Source organism: Mustelus asterias, chromosome 19 (genome assembly GCF_964213995.1).
Source record: "Mustelus asterias chromosome 19, sMusAst1.hap1.1, whole genome shotgun sequence".
Taxonomy (NCBI): Eukaryota; Metazoa; Chordata; class Chondrichthyes; order Carcharhiniformes; family Triakidae; genus Mustelus; species Mustelus asterias.
The window spans coordinates 33115517-33135034 of NC_135819.1; the positions used below are offsets into that span (position 1 = coordinate 33115517).

At 37.8% G+C, this 19518-nt stretch overlaps 1 protein-coding gene across 7 annotated transcripts in view; it reads left to right on the plus strand.

Moving 5' to 3' along the window:
- The window catches only part of c2cd5 (C2 calcium dependent domain containing 5), a 114677-nt gene that overhangs the window by 44746 nt on the left and 50413 nt on the right, over positions 1–19518 (plus strand). For 5 of the 7 annotated variants that reach the window (XM_078235301.1, XM_078235297.1, XM_078235300.1 and 2 more), the window contains 2 exons: positions 5793–5878; positions 9036–9144. In XM_078235301.1, coding sequence (XP_078091427.1) covers positions 5793–5878; positions 9036–9144 — 195 coding nt within the window. Of the gene's footprint in view, positions 1–3443; positions 3726–5792; positions 5879–9035; positions 9145–19518 lie in introns of all 7 variants that reach the window. The other 2 variants (XM_078235302.1, XM_078235296.1) reach the window with 2 other exon arrangements.

Consider the following 19518-nt stretch of genomic DNA (forward strand, 5'->3'; position numbering starts at 1 on the left):
AATCGTAAGGTTGAAGATTGCCAAAAAAATGATTCAATCCAGTCAGTTTTGTGCACTACAGTCTGCTCAGAAGGAAAGCAGGAAATTGTTAAATGATGAGAGACCTGTATTTGAAAGAAATATGCAGATAGCTGAGACAGTTAGGGTCCAAAAAAAAGGCTGGAACTTGAAGAAACAATACAGAAGTCTTTGGATACAAATCCAAGCTGAAAATTGGAAACATACACTCGATTTCCCAATCTCCCACTTTCATCACTGTTACTGGGTATTATTTGACCACCTTCCACATTGTCTAAATCATCCACAAGGTTCCACAATATCATGCACACTTTAACAATCATTTGTCTCTCACCCTGCTGCATTTTTGGAGAAACTACTCCTTGTTCCCTCCACTGTTTCTCAGTTCTAAGGTTGCTTGTCTGCATTGGATGAGCAGAAATGTCTTCCGGCTGACTTTTGGGAAGACCGAAGCCATTGCTTTTCATCCCCGTAATGACCAAAATTCTGAGTCTCCCTTATATTGTGCACATATCATCTCCATTTGGGTCCTGATTCCACAATCAGTAAGGATGGGAAACAACACCACCTCCACGATCATCCTCAACAACGGTGCCTCACAAGGCTGTGTTCTCAGCCCCTACTATACTCCTTATACACCTATGACTGTATGGCCAAATTCCCCTCCAACTCGATTTTCAAGTTGGCTGACGACACCACTGTAGTGGGTCGGATGTCAAACAATGACGAGACAGAGTACAGGAATGAGATAGAGAATCTGGTGAACTGGTGCGGCAACAATAACCTCTCCATGTCAACAAAACGAAGGGGATTGTCATCGACTTCAGGAAGTGTAAAGGAAAACATGCTCCTGTCGACATCAATGGGGACAAAGTAGAAAGGGTCGAGAACTTCAAGTTTTTAGGTGTCCAGATCATCAACTTGTCCTGGTTCTTTCCCCTCCTGCCCCATTCCAACACTATAGGTAAGAAAGCCCATCAACTACTTTCTGAGAAGACTCAGGAAATTTGGTATGTCGGCTACGATTCTCGCCAACTTTTACAGATGCACCATAGAAAGCATTCTTTTCTATCACAGTTTGGTATGGCTCCTGCTCTGCCCAAGACCGCAAGAAACTACAAAAGGTCGTGAATTTGGTCCAATCCATCACACAAACCAGCCTCCCACCCATTGACTCTGTCTACACTTACCGCTGCCTCGGCAAAAAAGCCAACATCATTAAGGACCCCACACACCCCGGGCATACTCTCTTCCACCACCTTCCGCCGGGAAAAAGGTACAAAAATCTGAGGTCATGTACCAACTGACTCAAGGACAGCTTCTTCCCTGCTGCAGTCGGACTTTTGAATGGACTTACCTCTCATTAAGTTGATCTTTTTCTGTACCCAAGCTATGACTGGAACACTACATTCTGCACCCTCTCCTTTCCTTCTCTATGAACGGTATGCTTTGTCTAGCACGCAAGAAACAATACTTTTCACTGTATGCTAATACATGTGACAATAAATCAAAGTCACGTACGTGAGTGGACCCAGACTACATGGTCTAGAGATTCAAGAAGGTGTCTCATCACCACTTTGTTGAGGGCAATTAGGGATGGACAATGAATGCTGGCCTAGCCAGCGATGCCCACATCCTGTGACAAAATAAAAACAAAGGTGGACTTTGCAGACTAGACTGTGCACATATTATCTCCTTTTGGGTCCTGATTCCATACCAGGGTTGCAGCTCATAGAATCATAGAAACCCTACAGTACAGAAAGAGGCCATTCGGCCCATCGAGTCTGCACCGACCACAGTCCCACCCAGGCCCTACCCCCATATCCCTACATATTTACCCACTAATCCCTCTAACCTACACATCTCAGGACACTAAGGGCAATTTTTTTTTTAGCATGGCCGATCAACCTAACCCACACATCTTTGGACTGTGGGAGGAAACCGGAGCACCCGGAGGAAACCCACGCAGACACGGGGAGAATGTGCAGACTCCACACAGACAGTGACCCAAGCCGGGAATCGAACCCAGGTCCCTGGAGCTGTGAAGCAGCCGTGCTAACCACTGTGCTACCGCGCCACCCTGGTTTCTGGTTAGAAGAAAAAAACAGCTGTCTGATATTCTAAAGATGTCTGTTTGCGGGAACTTCATCACACGATGATGAGGAGCAGGGAATCTCTGACAGCAACTTCTGGGTTTCCATGTTTAACTGTGCATGTGTGGATGCCAGAGTTGCTGTAAGTTTTACAGTTGTAATGAAGACAAACACTGACAATTTCACTGTTACTGCAATTGCAAAATCTGGGCCTGTCTACTTCTGCTTTGATGTGGAGATGCCGGCGTTGGACTGGGGTAAACACAGAAGTTTAACAACACCAGGTTAAAGTCCAACAGGTTTATTTGGTAGCAAAAGCCACACAAGCTTTCGGAGCCCCAAGCCCCTTCACCTGAAGAAGGGGCTTGGGGCTCCGAAAGCTTGTGTGGCTTTTGCTACCAAATAAACCTGTTGGACTTTAACCTGGTGTCGTTAAACTTCTTTCTTCTGCTTTAACAGGAGCCTTTCTTCCCCCAGTGAGAAAAGACCCTTTTTCTTGAAGGAAGACTTGTGAACCAAATTTAATTTGTGCCTTTCCTTGTTTTTGTACTGTATTTTGAAACAATTTTGTTTTAAGAGTATGAAGAGGCTGTAATAGATTGTGAGTTAGATAGTCATGTCCTTTTAACTAAGCTGCAAACCTGTTTATGGTCACATTTTTAAAAAAAAATGTCCAGTTAAATAAGTGCCATAGTTAGGCTGTGAATAAGAAAGTAGGCTTTTAATTTTAAACTTCTAACTTAGTGAGAATGCTAAATACTCAAGTACAACCCAACTTCTGAAAACAGAATAGACAAGTATTTCTCAAAGCAAAGCTGAGGGAAATGTGCGCGAGAAAGATGGTTCATTTTGTGTACCCACTAGGGGGCAATGTCATCATCTGCATATGGGTAGGTGCACTATGCAAACATCTAATTGAGAGGGAGTGTCCCGTTCACTTCAGTTTGCTTTTTCAGTACTGCAAGGAAGCCTTTCTGCCAATGTTACCTTTGATCAACAGTATGTTGCTTGAAATAAGCTGAAACACCCAAAGTAGTAACCTTTTTTTGATAAATAGAAAATGCTCAGTACCCACTACCTTTCTGCTTAATGTTTCCTTTGATAGGCAGCTTGTTGCTCACAATTAGTTGAAACACCCAAAGGACTAAGTTTTTTTTTATTAAATAGGAAATGCTCAGTGCCTTATTTTAAGTCAATATGCAGAGAGGTGTTTTTTAATTGATTGCATCGGCCTCTGAAAGTTTTCATTGATTATTTGTGTATTTTGTGTATGTGTTCATTTTGCCAAATGTATATCTAATTTGTTTTGCTTTCATATGACTTTTCATGCAGCATTCTCTTCACCTTCTGTACGTGATCTTCTGAATCTCCAACTTCTTTTTCATCTATTTTTCTGCTACCTTTCTACAGCAGCACCTTCCCCCGAGGGGCCTAGGATTTTCCTCTTCCCCAGTTCCCCCCCTTTCTCCTCCAGTTCCCCCCATCATAAAAGTACACAACTCCTTCGCTCGGCGGCTCTGCACAGCCTTACCCCTCCTCACTCTGGCTATGCGAGCCCAGTCTGTCTGAGGAAAACTGTGTCTTTCAATGAAGAGTTGCTTCTAACTGCCTCTGGTAGGATTGATTGATGTAAACAAAAGTACTAATTTTTACAAAACCTGTTTGCTCAGTACCTAAAACTTTTGTGCTTACATTACATTAAAGCAAACAGTGAGACTACGCTGTGCCTGAACTAAGGAAAAAAGAATGCAAAAATGGAAATTGTTCTGACTTTAATTGGCAAATGAGTGAGACGTTATTCAAGAAAAACAAATCAAACTAATGTACATTTCTGTAAATGACAAATTTAAACTTTTTTTTTTGCTCTGCACTTAACAGTTGCTAGTGACCCATAAATTCACAACTTACCTACAATATTGCCCTAGTTAAATGTTTTGTATCATAGAAATTGCCAATGGGGATGAAATGGGGTGGGGGGGGGGGGGGGGGGTAAGTTATGAAGAGAGAGAATCATGGTTACTGGGAACCGCCTCATTCTTTCATCACATTTACATAGTTCATTAAATATCTGTGTTGTTGAGTGTTCTGGTTGCTGTGTGCAGTCTAGTGCTTACTTTATTCATTTGTGAATTGTTCATTTGATTATGCACTTTCTGTTGATCCAGTTCTGGCTGATTGTCTGAAAACTATGTTTCCTTTCATGACTTTTAAGTAGTTTTTTTAAATTCTGTATTGTCCTTTCTTCAGTACAACCTCGCATGAGCTCATTTTTCTCTTGTGAAAAGGAGTTATAAAATTGTGTGCACTATTGCTTTGTACTGTTTATTCCTTTAAAGAAAATTAGCTTATGTGAATCAAAGGCCTATACAGAAGTATTGGTAAGTCTGCACTGTTTCCTTATCAAAGGCATAGCTAAAACATTTAGAGCTAGGCTTTTCCTTTAAATTCTGTTTACCCCAACAGTTTTAAAAATTAATTTATGTAACTGTTTATAAATCAAGAGAAAGTGGTTATTAAAGAAAATGATTTCAGTAGAAAAAAAATCATTTCAAAAATACAGATTTCCCATAAAGTTTCAGTCAGGGCCAAGTCTAATTTTGGGTAAAACGGGGTTAGTGGGACTATTGGACCAAAATCCACAGTTCTCATTTTAAAGTGTCCATGTTTTTATATTTCCACTTAAATTCCCATGGCCATAGTTGCAGTGGAAACTAGATTTATGAATTTGTTACACCATAATTACATCTTCCTACCAGTAATGCCATACACTAGGGTTGGATGTAGTTGCAGTGTGCCAAGTTTACAGAAACAATTTCCATTATAAATGTGTGTAGGAATTCAGGAAGCTTTTGCGGCTGTGTTTTCATATCCAGGTAGACAAGCACACATACAGAAGCAGAGTGTAATTAATACGTTGGGTTGTAAATTTATTATAATATGTGAGTTATTTGAAGTGATTCTAAGTAAGCACTTTTGTGAGTGTGGTTCTTAACTCAGTTTAAATATTGAGTAAGTATCCAAACATAACAGGCTAATAGCTAACATTTTTAATTTGGAGCTTTTTAAATACACTTGTCACCTCTCCTGTGCGACAGGGAGATAGATAGAAGTAGAAACACAACAAAGTTTGAATTCACCACTCCTTTCACAATTCAGCTGCATGACTATTTTTCCCATTTTCTGGGCACCCACTACCGGTTTGTTGCAGTCATGAGTGGTGAGTCTGAGAGTTGTGGGGCTGGGATTTCTGTCATTTCTGGATTTTGGAGTTCTGAACTGGAGAGGTTACAATGTAATTGGTATGCACTTGAAGGTGTATTTTGATGTTTCAGATTAAATAAAACTTAACAGTTAAAAAGAGAAGGCAGGACATAATGAGCAGATGAAGTTAGTGAATGAAGAAGTAGTAAGATGGTGAAAAACCCTCAAAAATGATTGGTAACCTGAGATATTAAAAAAAAAAATCAAAAGGTACAGACAGGTAGAATACAGAGAAAAGATGTATTGTCATTTTGAGAGCCAGCCCCTGTTCAAGCAAAATAAACATCTGGTCAATTTTCTTGATAATCACTTTGACTCTTCTTTGGTATTGAAAAGTATGGTTCTGTGATGATTCATTTTCTTGATTTACTGTTGCGTATTGTGTTCCACTCATGATGCACCTGCCTGATAATCTCTTAGGTATGGGAAGTGGGAGCGGTGGGAAAGATGGAGGTCCGCTGAAAACACTCTATCGGCAGCAAACACAGTCTGCTTTTGAGCACAGGGTAAGCATTCAGAATGGCTTTTACTTTTACCAAGTCTACACTTGGTTACTGTGCAGACTTCATTTTTGAAGAATCCTGGCATTTTTCATAAACTTTTGTCAAGATCCGACTTCCGGTATAACTTTTCTGTCTTTTTAAATAGAAATAGAATGCCAATTCTCTGCATCAAACTGCCACTTGTCCACCCATTCCACCAACCTCTGTCCTTTTGAAGTTTTACACTGACCTCGCAGTTCACAAAACTTCCAAGTTTCATGTCATCTGCAAATTTTGAAATTGAGCCCAGTACATGAAAGTCTAGTCATTAATATATATCAGGGAGAGCCAGGGTCCTAACACCGACTCCTGGGGACCATAAGACCATAATCAACACCCTCTGGCTGAAGAAACTCCTCCTCATCTCCGTTTTAAAGGAGCACCCCTTCACTCTGAGGTTGTGCCCTCAAGTTCTAATCTCTTCCACTAATGGAAACATCCTCTCCATGTCCACTCTATCTGGACCTCTCAGTATTCTGTAAGTTTCAATTAGATCCCCTTATCCTTCTAAACTCCATCGAGTATAGATCCAAACTCCTTAACCACTCCTCGTATGACAAACCCTTCATTCCTGGGATCATTCTTGTGAAGCTCCTTCTAAAAAAATTATCATTTACTATATCTCCTGTCAATTTTGTATTCGGGCTGCTATTGTCCTTTTTAATTCCATGAGCTCTAATTTTGCTTCCAAGTCTGCTGTGTGACTCTTTATCAAATGCTTTTTGGAGTTCATGTGCACCAGCATTGTTCAACAGCATTGTCCTCATCAACTCTCTCTATTGCTTCATCAAAAAACTACGATTTATCCATAACATTTTTTTGTTGGTGTTCCTTAATTAACCCGCATTTGCCCGAGAGACTATTAATTTGCTTCCAAATTATTGAGCCAGGTAATGAGCCTGTGATCTTGGACCAAACTTGTTTCATGTGTGACCTGGCAATTGTCCTTTTGCTTTGCTAATAGTTTGCCTTTGCGTACTAATTCCAAACACATCCGTTTTTAAAGGAGGGGACTGACAACCACAGACTACTCTTTCTCAGAGAGGTGTGAACTCCTTTTAACTCCTCCAATTTAGACCTCTCTAATTTTTTATCCCTCACCTCATGTAACTCTCCTACTCCCAATCCTTTGTCCATGTTACTTTGCCGCTGACTGATAATAAATCCCCTTATTCTGGAGTGAAAACGTGTCGAGCAGTTGCTCGACCATCAAAACATATGCATTCAGTGTGTGGGAGACAGTGATGAATGACCTGCCCCACCATTCTTGGGAACAGCTGGTGATATCCCAGTGTGTTACATAAATACACTGGTGCATCACTTTTTCCCCTCTTCTTCAGCTGATGTAGAGTATATTCTGCTGTAGTCTATTTGCTAATGCCAATTTCTTTTATCCCAGGTAATTTGAATTGCTTGATCAGATATGTTTCAAATAAACTGCTTGAGATGATGCAATTTTATTTCCTATTGGATTCTGTTTGAAAAGGGCTAAGCTAATATTTTCTGTGTACACATTCTAATATCCCTATTCAGTGGTTGATTGCTAAAGGAATCTTTGTCCAGTTTCTAATTTGCTTTTTACAATTGAAATATTTGGAATTGGTATCGCAAAGCTTATTTCCTCAGCGCATTAGATATTTTGCAATGGTTACTTCATGTAACCATGTGGCTCAAATTTAAAATTATTGTATGAGCATCTAACTGAATGTAACTTTTTTTAACCAAGTGTCATGTCAGTTTCATATGAACATAGAGACAAGGAGTAGGCCATTCGACCCCTCCAGCCTGCTCTGCCATTTAATATGTTGATGGCTGATCTGATAGTAACCTCAAATCCTGTCTACCCCAGATAACTTATCACCCTGTTGCTTATCAAGAATCTATCCATCTCTGGCTTAAAAATATTCAAAGACTCTGCTTCTATTGCTTTTTCAGGAAGTGAGTTCCAAAGACTCTTGAACCTCTGAATGAAAAAAAAGGTCTTATCTCCATTTCAATTGGGTGATCCCTTATTCTTAACAAGTGATCCAGTTCTAGATTCTACCACGAGAGAACATCCTCTCCACATCCATCCTGTCAAGATCCTTTAGGATCTTGTATGCTTCAATCGAGTTGGCTCTCACTCTAATAAACTCCAGTGGATGCAAGCCTAGCCTGCCCAACCTTTCCTCATAAGATGACCCATCCATTCTAGATATTAATCTGGTAAAGCTTCTCTATACTGTCTTCACATTTACATCTTTCCTCAAATAAGGTGACCAGTACTGTACACTGTACTCCAGATGTGGTCTCAAGTGCCCAGTTCAGCTGAAGCATAACCTGCAGTCCAATTCTCAAATTTGTTTAGCACTGCTAATTTTTGAGTTGTAAATGGACATTGAATTACACAGTATAGAAACAGTCATTCTGCCCAATTAGCCCATGCTAATAGTTACAATACCAAAGAATGGACTCCATGTGTTCCATTCTATCTCAGCTTTTCAGCATCTCTATCTATTTGTTTCTACCTCACCTATTCACCTATTTTCTTTATGAAAGCATCCAAGATATTTCCATCAACCATTTTCTGTTGGAGCAAGTTCCACATAATGACCAGTCTTTGAGCAAGAATATTCCTCTTTATTTCTCTATTGGATGTATTAGTAATTGCCTTTAACTTGTGGCTCTAATTTTTGGATTTTCCCACAAGTAGAAACATTCCCTTCACATCTACTCTGTCCAACCTGTTCATGATTTTAAAACCCTCTATAAGATCATTTCCAAGTCTTCTCTTTTGCAAAGAGTGATTTTTTTTAAATTTACAAAACCTGTTCAATCTTTTCTGATAACTCTAATCTTTCACTTTTGGTACCATCCGAATAATTTTTTTGCACTACTTTGCCAGCATTTCTAAATCATTTTTGTAGGCTGGAGACCAGAGCTGCGCATAATACTTTTTAAGTGCGTTTAACAAAACTTCACTACTTTTTAATTCTACACTGCTAGAAACAAATCCCAGAAGTTTGTTAGAATTGTTAATTGCTTTGACTTGTTTGTATGTACCAGGTTTTGCATGGAAGTGTGACGATTATATTTCATTTTGCAAGTAGATTTGCTGTTTCAACTTTTTCTCTCTGCATAGGAATTCCCCTTCTTCACCCTTACAACTTTCCCACCTGGGTTTCTTGTTCATGTTGGTGGTGTAGTCAGTGCGAGATCTGTGAAGTTACTGGACCGAATCCACAACCCTGGTAAGTGGGATCTGTCAGATTGTGTAAGTTTGTTGGGGAGAAGTAAAGGGGTCACAACCTCTTCAAGGTGTATAGCATGAAATGTTCAAAGCGTTGACTTCCCACATAAATTATTCACAAAAAACAAGAGGATGCAAATGAGGCCTACAGGCAGACTGTAAGTAACGTGTTAGCAGTTTTTTACATTGGCAAAATTCATGCAGAAATATTTAACAAGGTGATTTTATTTGCATGCTGGTTTTTCTTTTAAGATATTTTTATTGAAATATTGCTCATAACCGGTACCAAGGATAGCTTTAATGCTTTAAAAGCAAAATATTGCAGATGCTGGAAATCTGAAATAATAAACTTAAACTGCTGGAAATATTCAGCTGGTATGACAGCCTCTGAAGAGGGAAAAACAGAATTAACTTTCCAGGTTACTGAACTTTCTTTTCATCGACCTGGAAAGTTAACTCTGTTTGTCTCTCCACTGATGCTGCCAGACCTACTGACTTCACCATGTGGTGTTGTTGGTTTACTGGGTTAAAGATCATTTCTACTAGAGGATTGTAATACCAATTTGATGTCTCCGCAACCTAAAAATGTTGAATCACATTTCAACTAAGCTTCACAAATCTTGTCTTTCTCATCACATACTTGGGTATGTTGAAAGTGACCATCTATGCATGTATACACTGGGCTCGTCATGTGTTTAAGAGGCAGTATATCACCTCATTAACTTAATTCTTTGAATTTTCACATTATTTGACAGTTTATTTTTTCACCTTTTTGAGTTTCTTTCAAAATTAGGAATCTTGGAACTACTGCATTTGATCATATATTGTAATGTCCTGTACCAGGAACAATGACTGTCACTTTACAAACAGTCACTTTTCTGAATAAGGAACAAAAATTCAAAACTTAGTTTCTTCCACTGTTGGGTTGACCATGAAGATTGTCAAATTTCAAAACTCTGAATAGCAGACCACTCCTGTGATCAGTTTTTTTAAAGCTTTATTCTTGGGATGTGGGTTTCATTGACAAGTCTGGCATGTCTTGCCCATTGCTAGTTGTTCATGAGAAGGCAATAGGGAGACTTTTTTTGAACTGTTGAGAGTCCATGAATAAAGAAGCTCCCACCATGCTAATAGTAAGGGATTTCCATTTGTGGAGGTTTGTTACAGCTTCAGATAGCAGTTAAGAATCAACCACATTGGTGTGCGACTGGATTCACTTCTCGTTCAGAACGGGTAAGGACAGCAAGGTTCCTTCCCCAAGGAGACTAGTGAACCAGGTGAATTTTTATAACAATCTGGCAGTTTCCTGGTTACTTTTACTGGTAGTAGCTTTTTATTTCCAGTTCACTTTTTCAAGTGAATTCAATTTCACAAACTGATTATTAGTCAAAGTCTCCAGATTACTTGTCAATTAACACAACTGTATTTGTAAACTTCACATAAAGATTAAGTTCGACCAAATTTGTAAGTAATTTCTTTTCCATTGAACGCTTGGCTTCATTTGCTGAAAACAAGAGCTTGGTGCAAACTTTGTGAGAGGGCTTGCATTTGTGCAAAATAAAATTTACTACTGACCTGCTGGTACATTTAAATTAGTTAATAAGCACTGGAAAGAGCCAGTGCATAAGATTAAAACTTTTATTGATTAGCCTGCAGATTTTTTTTCAAATTCTAACCTCATTTAGCGGGATGAATCACTCAGCTTGTTATGTATCCAAGGAGGATATATTACTGACTTCACTACGAATGGCTACTAATGCAGCTATTTTCACGATAATGTTTACCTGTGGAATATTAATCTTGATTTTCTTTTAGGCTAGGGAAGTCTGTGGAAAATATTTCTGGATTCACTCCTTTTAATAAAGCTAAGAGCATTTCCAGATTCGGGAAATGCCAGCATATATTTACATTGCAAACTCAACTGCCTTTAGCTGGTGATATGTATTAGGAGGCGATCCCCTGAATATGTTAAAACTTTCTTCAATTATATTTTAGCAGCGGAAAACCAAGCTGAGGCTTTACATTTGCATGCTGAGGTGTACATTTGATAGCATTTTAAATGACTTTTTAAATGATTTCCACAACTTTTTCTACCAATACTTTTTTATTGGAATGTTTTTTTGAGCAAACCTTATCTCTTTAGTGCAATAATGCTTTTATTGGGAGCGATATAAAAGTTTGATATTTTTGGTTTAAAATATTTTAAAAATGCATTGAGAACAAAATCTTACAGCAGCTGAATTGTGTAGAAAAAGTAAAGTTGATTTGTTTGTACATAGTCTTAAGTCCTTACCATTTATGAATTTTGTTTATTCAAATCTATCCTTAATGTGTAAATAATTAAAGCCTAAGGGATAGACCGTCCCAGTTTCTCCCTCTTTGGTGGAAGTGACTTTACTAATTGTGTATTTGGCTGACAAATTACCGGACTAACATCTTTGGACAACAAATTTAAATTGAACATGAATAGAGTTGTGAATGTACACTCCCAATGAACAGCTAACAATATTTGCAACTAGTTTTTAGCCTGTCTTTTTCTATTTTATTAGGATATAATGGCTAATGCTGATACTAGATAGCAGTCGCATGGTCCTTACTCTCTGGATGAATGAACCTCTATTAACTCTATTGTCTGTGTCTTTCCAGTTGCTGTGGAGTAGTGTTGTCCTTGTTGTGCTCTCTCTCTTGCTTACTTCGATCTGCTCCTATTACTGATCTACTAACTTGCTGTTTTGAACTCAGCCTTTGTCGGAATTATGGGTAACACAAGATCATACAAACTGCTAGACTGGAATAGTTTCAATGCAGGTATTTTATAACTTCTTCAACGTTACACATACTGACTGAAATTATGGCAGCTCAGTGAAGTAACCTTCCATGGCTTTATAACTTTATGATCAACTAAAATAAATAATTTGCAGAGCTTGGAAGCACTGAACATTTGCGAAAGTAATGATAACCAAACCAAATGTTCTGTAGTGGAAAGATCAGAATCATTCTGAGGGAATAAATAATTTCAGAGTTTATTTAATTACTTTAAACCACTAAAGTCCAGCCACTGTCTAACTAAAGTCGTATTATACTTAGCAGGCACTTTTAACCAACGTTTTAGTTGCCTTATACAGTTCTAAAAGGTTCAATGTACACAGTTTATTTTGTGCTTACAAAACAAACATTTCAAACTGCATCTCCAAGCATTATCTGACCGAATATATTTAATCATTCTGAAACTGCTTGACTCCATAATGAAAGCAGTCTATAAAATATTGAAAACTTTCTTAGTCAATGAAGTACTATCCCTGTATTAAAGCAGGTGCTGTATTGACTGCTGGCATCAAGTTAACGAGCAGAATCCAGTGTTGATGGTTTATGAGCAATAGCACGATTAGGTGATGTTTAAAATTTATTAAATGTTGTTGCTAATCTTTAGGGAGTTCTGTTATTGGATTGCAGTTGTATATTTGGCCTCTCGGCTTTCCTGTACAAAATAGAGGCGTTGCTCTCCAATATCATTCAGGATGATATTTATTATTAGCAAAACAATTTGCTCTAACAGTTTAATAACTTAATTTATCTTCCTATATATTTTTAAGTAAAACAAAAGGATCAATTTATTCTATTTTGCAATAAGCCATTTAGATGGGTCTTGTCTTCATCTTTATTTGTCATTGTGAAGGTTTAATATCAAGATGGAGCAGTTGTAATAATTCCAAACTTTCTACCCTGATCACATCAGGCTTTTTAAAAATTGGGACTTGTTTATTAAGATGAGGGCTTTTTTTACGATGAAGGAAAATGTCACTCCTCATTTCAGTATCAAGCATTTTTGGGTGAGTTATAATGCAACTAGATTGAGACGATGCTCCCTCTACTACACCCCAAAAAGATTTCCCCCAACCTCAGAACCTTTGGAACAAAACAAGTAAGTTAATCCTCCTCCCAAACCAATTGCTCTTGGGAATTAGGAGCATTATGTACTGTTGGTTGTATCAGATCCCGTAAAACTAGTAAGTAGACATGCATCCCCACAATCTGAGCAGGATTAAGTTCAGGGTCCAAAGGCGAGAGACCAGAGTCTTAACCCACTGTGTACCAATGTTCTCTTTTCTTAGGGCATCTGCTTTCTTCAGTTTTTCCTTCTGACCAAATCACACAGCTTGAAATGATCAGGTTTAGTTAGATTTTTAAAAAATGTAATTAGCTGTCATTGCTGTCATAGCTTTGTAATTCAAAGCACTTCGGCTGAAACACAGTAATACACTCAATTTCTGTGGCCAACTATTTGGTGTTGTGTCAGAGTGAGCTGGAAAGACCCACTACACCTTTTGGATCCTTGTATTTTCACACTGACTTTGTGCAGTAGTACCTGTATGTATCTTTGCTCAGGCAAAAGTGCCTCACATGGAAATTGGACAAAAGGAGTATGGGCATCAGATAGGAAAGCTGATGACATGGTTTGTGTGTATAAAGAGCAGGAAGCTCAAAGGTCGGGAGGTGGAGTTAAGATGCAGGTCAGTTATAACCTAGTTGAATGGCAGAACAGGTTCAAAGGGCTTGGGTGACCTACTCCCATAGGAACTGGAGTAGGCCACTCAGCCCCTTGAGTTTGTTCAACCATTCAGTTAGGCCATGGGTAATCTGTGCCTCAATTCTGTTTACCTGGCTTTGCCCATATCTCTTACCTTGCAGAAAGTATATATATCTCAGTTTTCCATTTCTCAATTGATCTCAACATATTTTGGAGGAAGTTCCAGATTTCTGCTGGCCTTTGTTTGAAGTATTTCTTGACATTGTCTCGCATTGGCCTGAGTCTAATTTTAAGTTTATGTTCCCTTATTTTGTACTCCCCCACCAGACTAAAAGTCACACTAATAGGAATGGCAGCCAAGATTACAAGGGGAGAAGGAAAAGTAGAATGACAGAAATTGGAGAGTAGAATTGAGCTGGTTGTAGAAAATTAGAACTGGGGAGGAGGAAGGAAGCAGAATATGGAAGAGGTTTGCAGCATAGAAACAGGCCATTATGCTCCACATGAACTCCATCCAAGCCTTCATTTAACCATATCAGCATAACCTCCTTTCCTTACTCCATATTATCTAGTTCCCCCTTAAATGCCATCTGTTATTTTCCTTAACTCCCTATTTGGTAGCGAGTTCTATAATCTCATCACACTCTACGTAAAGAACCTTCTTCTGGATTCCATATTGGATCTGTGTATTTTGTATTTATATCCCATAGTTTAGTCTTTTCCACAAGTGTAAAAAAATCATAAAATTTTGTAAAGATTTGATAGGGTAGGAGACTTCTACCAGTCTATCCCCCAGCCATCTCTTTCTGAAATAAACAGACTCTAGCTTGTTCAATATTTCTGAATAGGTATATTCTCCGGTGCCTCTATTTCCCTTTTAATTATTAGGAGATCATTACTGTGCACAGTACTTGAATGAGTGATTTCACCAAGGTTCCTTACAAGCTCAACACTAATTCTCTGCTTGTCAATTCTGTACATCTGAGGATTGATCCAAAGTTTGTTTGGTTTTTTTATGGCCTTCTGCACTATGAGTTTGTGATTTATGTTATCTGTACCCCTAGATCCTTTTGCTCTTCATTTAACTCTTAATTTTTGAAGGAATCTATAGGCTCCTTATTCTTCCTACTAAAACGCATCACTGTGAAGTTATCTACATTTGCTATTGGGACTGAGTAGGAACTGGGGCATATTGAGCAATATTTCAAAAGACCCAAATGCAAGTAAGAGTGTGAAACAGAGATTGCAATGTACAGTAGAACAGAGCAGCTGAAAGGAAACAAATGGTGGTCAGTGTGTGTGGTGTGCACAACGTCACAATACAGAGAGCGCCACCTGCAATGAGATTGAGGCAAATAAGAACTAAAAGATGGTGGAGGGAAAAAGCAGAATGGAAGAAATAAATAAAAGCGGAGGAGGAGAGATGGGCAAGTAATGAGGAGCAAAAGTTTTGTTTTGCTAGACCTACTTAAGAGGCTGTTTTTGTCTGCATGAGAATAATTTGAGAACTGTTGACTGGGATGATTTCCTTCAAGTTTGTTCAGAGTGGGAATTGGTTTGAGTGAGCCTTGAGTGAAGGTGTGGGTAGATTCTAATGTTCCAACCATCATTGAAATAATTCCTCTTTTTTATGTTTTTATTATTTCATTAACTTATAAATGATATTTAAAAAATAAAAAACGAAAGGTAATTTTCTGATACTCTGGTTTGGGTATTTCAAGTAATGTGCTAACATTGTTTATAAAAAAAATAATAATTTTTTGATGTTGCGTACTTTCGCCATGCTTTTACAAGAATGTCAAGTTCATTACTTTAACCATTTCAGTGAGCTGCCATGGTTTTCTGTCTGTTTTGTCCCGTTCAGTGAAGCATGCTTCAACATGCATAGTATTTTTTGACTATTGTTCACCAAGAGGGTTTCTATTGTATTGCTATTTTTTTTTATTTTTACATTTTTTTGCTTCAGCCGATAGTAATCAAGACTTGTGTATTGTTAAACTTTGCTTGGTGCTTCGCATCATGCACCCAAAGTATTATCTCTTCAGCTTCAAGCTTACTTTATGTGGATTTTTAATTGCATGCCCACTTAATACGTTATGGCTAGAACTTTGAAAAGGCTGCTGCTTCTGAAGATTTTTAAAAATTTGCACTTTTTCATTTTTTTGTGGCAGAGCGCACCTTTTCTTTAATTGTTTTTCAGTATCTTACAATTGTGTATTTGTTGAAAACTGTAGTTTACATCGCAGCAACAAAGACTTCTCTCCTGTTCTTATACAGTATGTTCTTTGCTCTTCACTATTACATAATTTTGCTGACTGCTATCTAAGAAAAAAAGTGAGCAGACATCTTTGAAATGGTTGCATAATTTAACTTGCACTTGCTCTTATGGGAATCTAATGGCTTAGGAAGGCTGCATTTGCACGTAGATAATGAGTTGACAGGTGACTTAAATTTGAATAAAACTGATCAGTTGCAAAATATGATTGGATTTTTTTCTGTGGCAGATAGGTTAACAACATGACACATTGCAATTGAGAGCTCACAATCACCAGCCTGCAAAACCACTGGCTTTCTTATTAAAATTAAAAGCTGCACCCAGGAATCCATTAATAAATACCAAAGCATATTAATATTTCTGTGAAGAAAGTTAGTATATAATGTTTGCATGTAGTTTTTTTAAGTACAAGAATTTTAAACATCCAATCTTGATGTTTTCAATATTTTTGAATGTTTGCACAGGAAAAGGATAAACATGTATAATGTTTATACATGTTTAACTAACTAATGTTAGTTAAAACAGACTTGTTGATACAAGGAGGATCACTGCCAATCTTTTTACTTTTCTATTTTTTTTGGATCATCTTATGCCCAACCATTCTCTTTACAATGACTTCATTCACTGCAATAAATACCCAAAAATCCATTTGCAGTAACATACTGGCCTTCCTTGCCCTTCTAGCTGTTTGCATTTAGCTGCAATAAACTTTAGTTGTCACATTGCCAAATGATTTTTGAATTCTACTGTAAGCCTGTCTTTATTGACTATCTGCAGTGCCTTCATTTTGAATGTGGGCATAAAAAGATTCTTTCCAAAGCTGTTCCAATACATGCCATAGTTTCATTGTTTCATATGATTGCACTTAACGCGGAGAGCAGGAAGACCGATTTCCTCTTTTTTTAACCAAGTAGTATGTAAAGCACATTTGGGAGAAATTATAATGTTTGAAAAAAACTGTTTAAAAATTGACAACTAAATTTTATTTAACTTACTACTTTATCTCAATTCCAGTTCATTTCAGTTGGCAAATTCAAAACGCCATTTGAAGGTTGTCAAGTTAAATAGTTGGCGATTTTAAAAATAAATCATCAATAGTTTTTAATTAAAATCATGAAAGGACCTTTTGGAGGGAAAAAATTAAATTACATGCAGCAAAAAATGTATGAATTATATTTTGGATAATTCCAATGCAATTGCGAGAGTGGAATAAAATTCATTGCATGGTCATGTTTGTATATATTTTCAATTTATTTAAATAAGTTAGAGATGTATTTAATGTTATAACAAGAGTGAACCTTGTCTAACATCCCAAGTCCCACTGGAGAAACTTGAGCCCATAGTCTACGTTGATAGCAGAATTCTATACTGAGTAGTGTTGTACAGTTGAAGAGGTGTCTCTCGATAAATGTTCAACTAGCTGCAAGTGTTTTGGAAGGCTTTAAGGTTGTGAAGCGTGCTAATTGCAAGTTCCTTATGACCTAATATTTAATTTTAAATGTTCTGCTTTGTGTGAAAATTGTGTATGAAACTTTCTTTTAACCCGATGATGGACAAGAAGGTAAAAATATATTTTGGTACAATAATTCAACATTCTTTTGAAGCTTTAATTGTTGGAGACCATAATCTTTTTGCGTGCTTGATACTAATGTCAAGGCGCAAGTTTCAAAATTATCTGCATATAAAATAAAGTATCAGTGAAGCTGAGGTTCAAGAAGATTAATTTGCTGTAGTTTTATTTCATGTTCTTCATATTTGTTAAATTCTAAGATTATAAAGGGAAAAAACAGGAACACTGCTATCGGAAGCATGTGTTGGTAGGAGTTGCAGGCTGTTCAAATGTTAAATTTGATGCTAATTCAAAAGCAATACATTTAAACTCGTAATGTAGAGTGTATTTTGCGTGAAACAAAAGGTTGTTGGGTCTATTTTGTTCAAGATTTGACAGCTTGGGACAGAATTAATCAAAACACTGCTTGAGAAACTGAAAATAAAGAGATATAAACATAAAATTAAATACAAGAGATAGGATATCTTTTTGCATAAGGTGGTGAGGCACCAATGTGTGATTAAAACAGAAAACATGGTAACGTTCAAGAGTAAGTTAGATAGGTAATTATAGGAAAAGAATGTAAAGGAATAAGGAAATAGAGCAGGAACGTGGGATTAGGACATGTCGGCTGTCCCTGATTCGAGGATGACATCTACTTGGGGATTAGGACGACTGCTTATGTGGCAGATAAACAACCATGTGGTCTGTTGGGACTAAATAGTTGGTGTCCATGCTGTCAATTCTATGCATCCAGTAAAGGTTACAGACTCGAGCCCTGTTGGGGATATTTTAACATAATCTAAAAGAAATCCAAATTGAAATGGAGTTTTTTATTTTTTTTATACTTTTCCAAACAAGTCCAATTCAGAGTCTCAACAAGTTGAGACATTTCAGATCCAAGCTGACAAGACAGGGCCTCCACTCCTGTCTTGGGCCTGATCTACATGAGCCAAGCTGATTGGAGTAGGTGCAGACTCACCTCCTCCAAGGCTTGATCTCATTTGCATCTTAGCCAAAAGGCCGAGATGCCGCTTTTAAAAATTGCTTCAAATGAAGCTTAAATGTAACCTAATGACCTCAACCAAGCGCAGCATCCTATCCATACTACACTTGATCTTAGCCAAAAGGCCGAGCATAGGGTGATGTCTTGCAAGAGTCAGTATTGAACCACTGTTCTTCCTGATTTATAGTAACCTGAATTTGGATATGCAGGACATAATTTCAAAGTTTGCAGATGACATAAAAATCTGAAATGTAATAAGCCATGAGGAGGGCAGTAGCAGACATCAAAATATCAGATGGGTCAAATGGCAGATACAGTTTAATACAAATGTATAAAATGTTTATGCATCTTAAAAGGAAGAGTATGGAGAAACAATATAAATGAAATAGTGCAGTTTTAAAGGAAATGCAGGAACAGATTGTGGATTCAATGCACAAAGCTTTAAAACAGGCAAGGTAAGTTGAGAAGCTTTTTACAGAAATGAAATGGGATTGTGAGCTTTCTAAATAGATAGACTGGGCCAGATCTTTCCGTTAGAGGTGAGAGCTGGGAAGTGAGTTCAATTCTGGGTTGTAAATCAGCCCCATCCCAATATGGGGAGTGGCTGCGCTTTTGACTGAATTGGAGTGTTAATTGTCAAACAAGGCAAGTTAGCTGTCCAATGATCCGGCAAGAACGTGGGAACGGAGCCGAGTCAGTCAAAACGCAGCCACATTGTAACTTGCTTCAACACCAGTTACTTTGTCTGTTGCTTGCACATTAATGTTTCAGGACAAAAATTGGAAGAGTTAAAATTTCCTGCATTTTGGAGGACAGTGGAAGGTCTGAGCCCAGGGCAGGGTCTGCTTATCAAACTTTCTTTTAAATAGCTGATGTTTTATGTAATGGGTCCCTTTGTCATGGGAAGCTTCTTCAGTGTCACCTCGAACTGCATCTTGTCACATAGGCTTACAGCCAACCCTGTCGTTGCCTCCACTGAGCTGCCTTAATTCCTGACAGCTGCTAAAATCTGGCTGT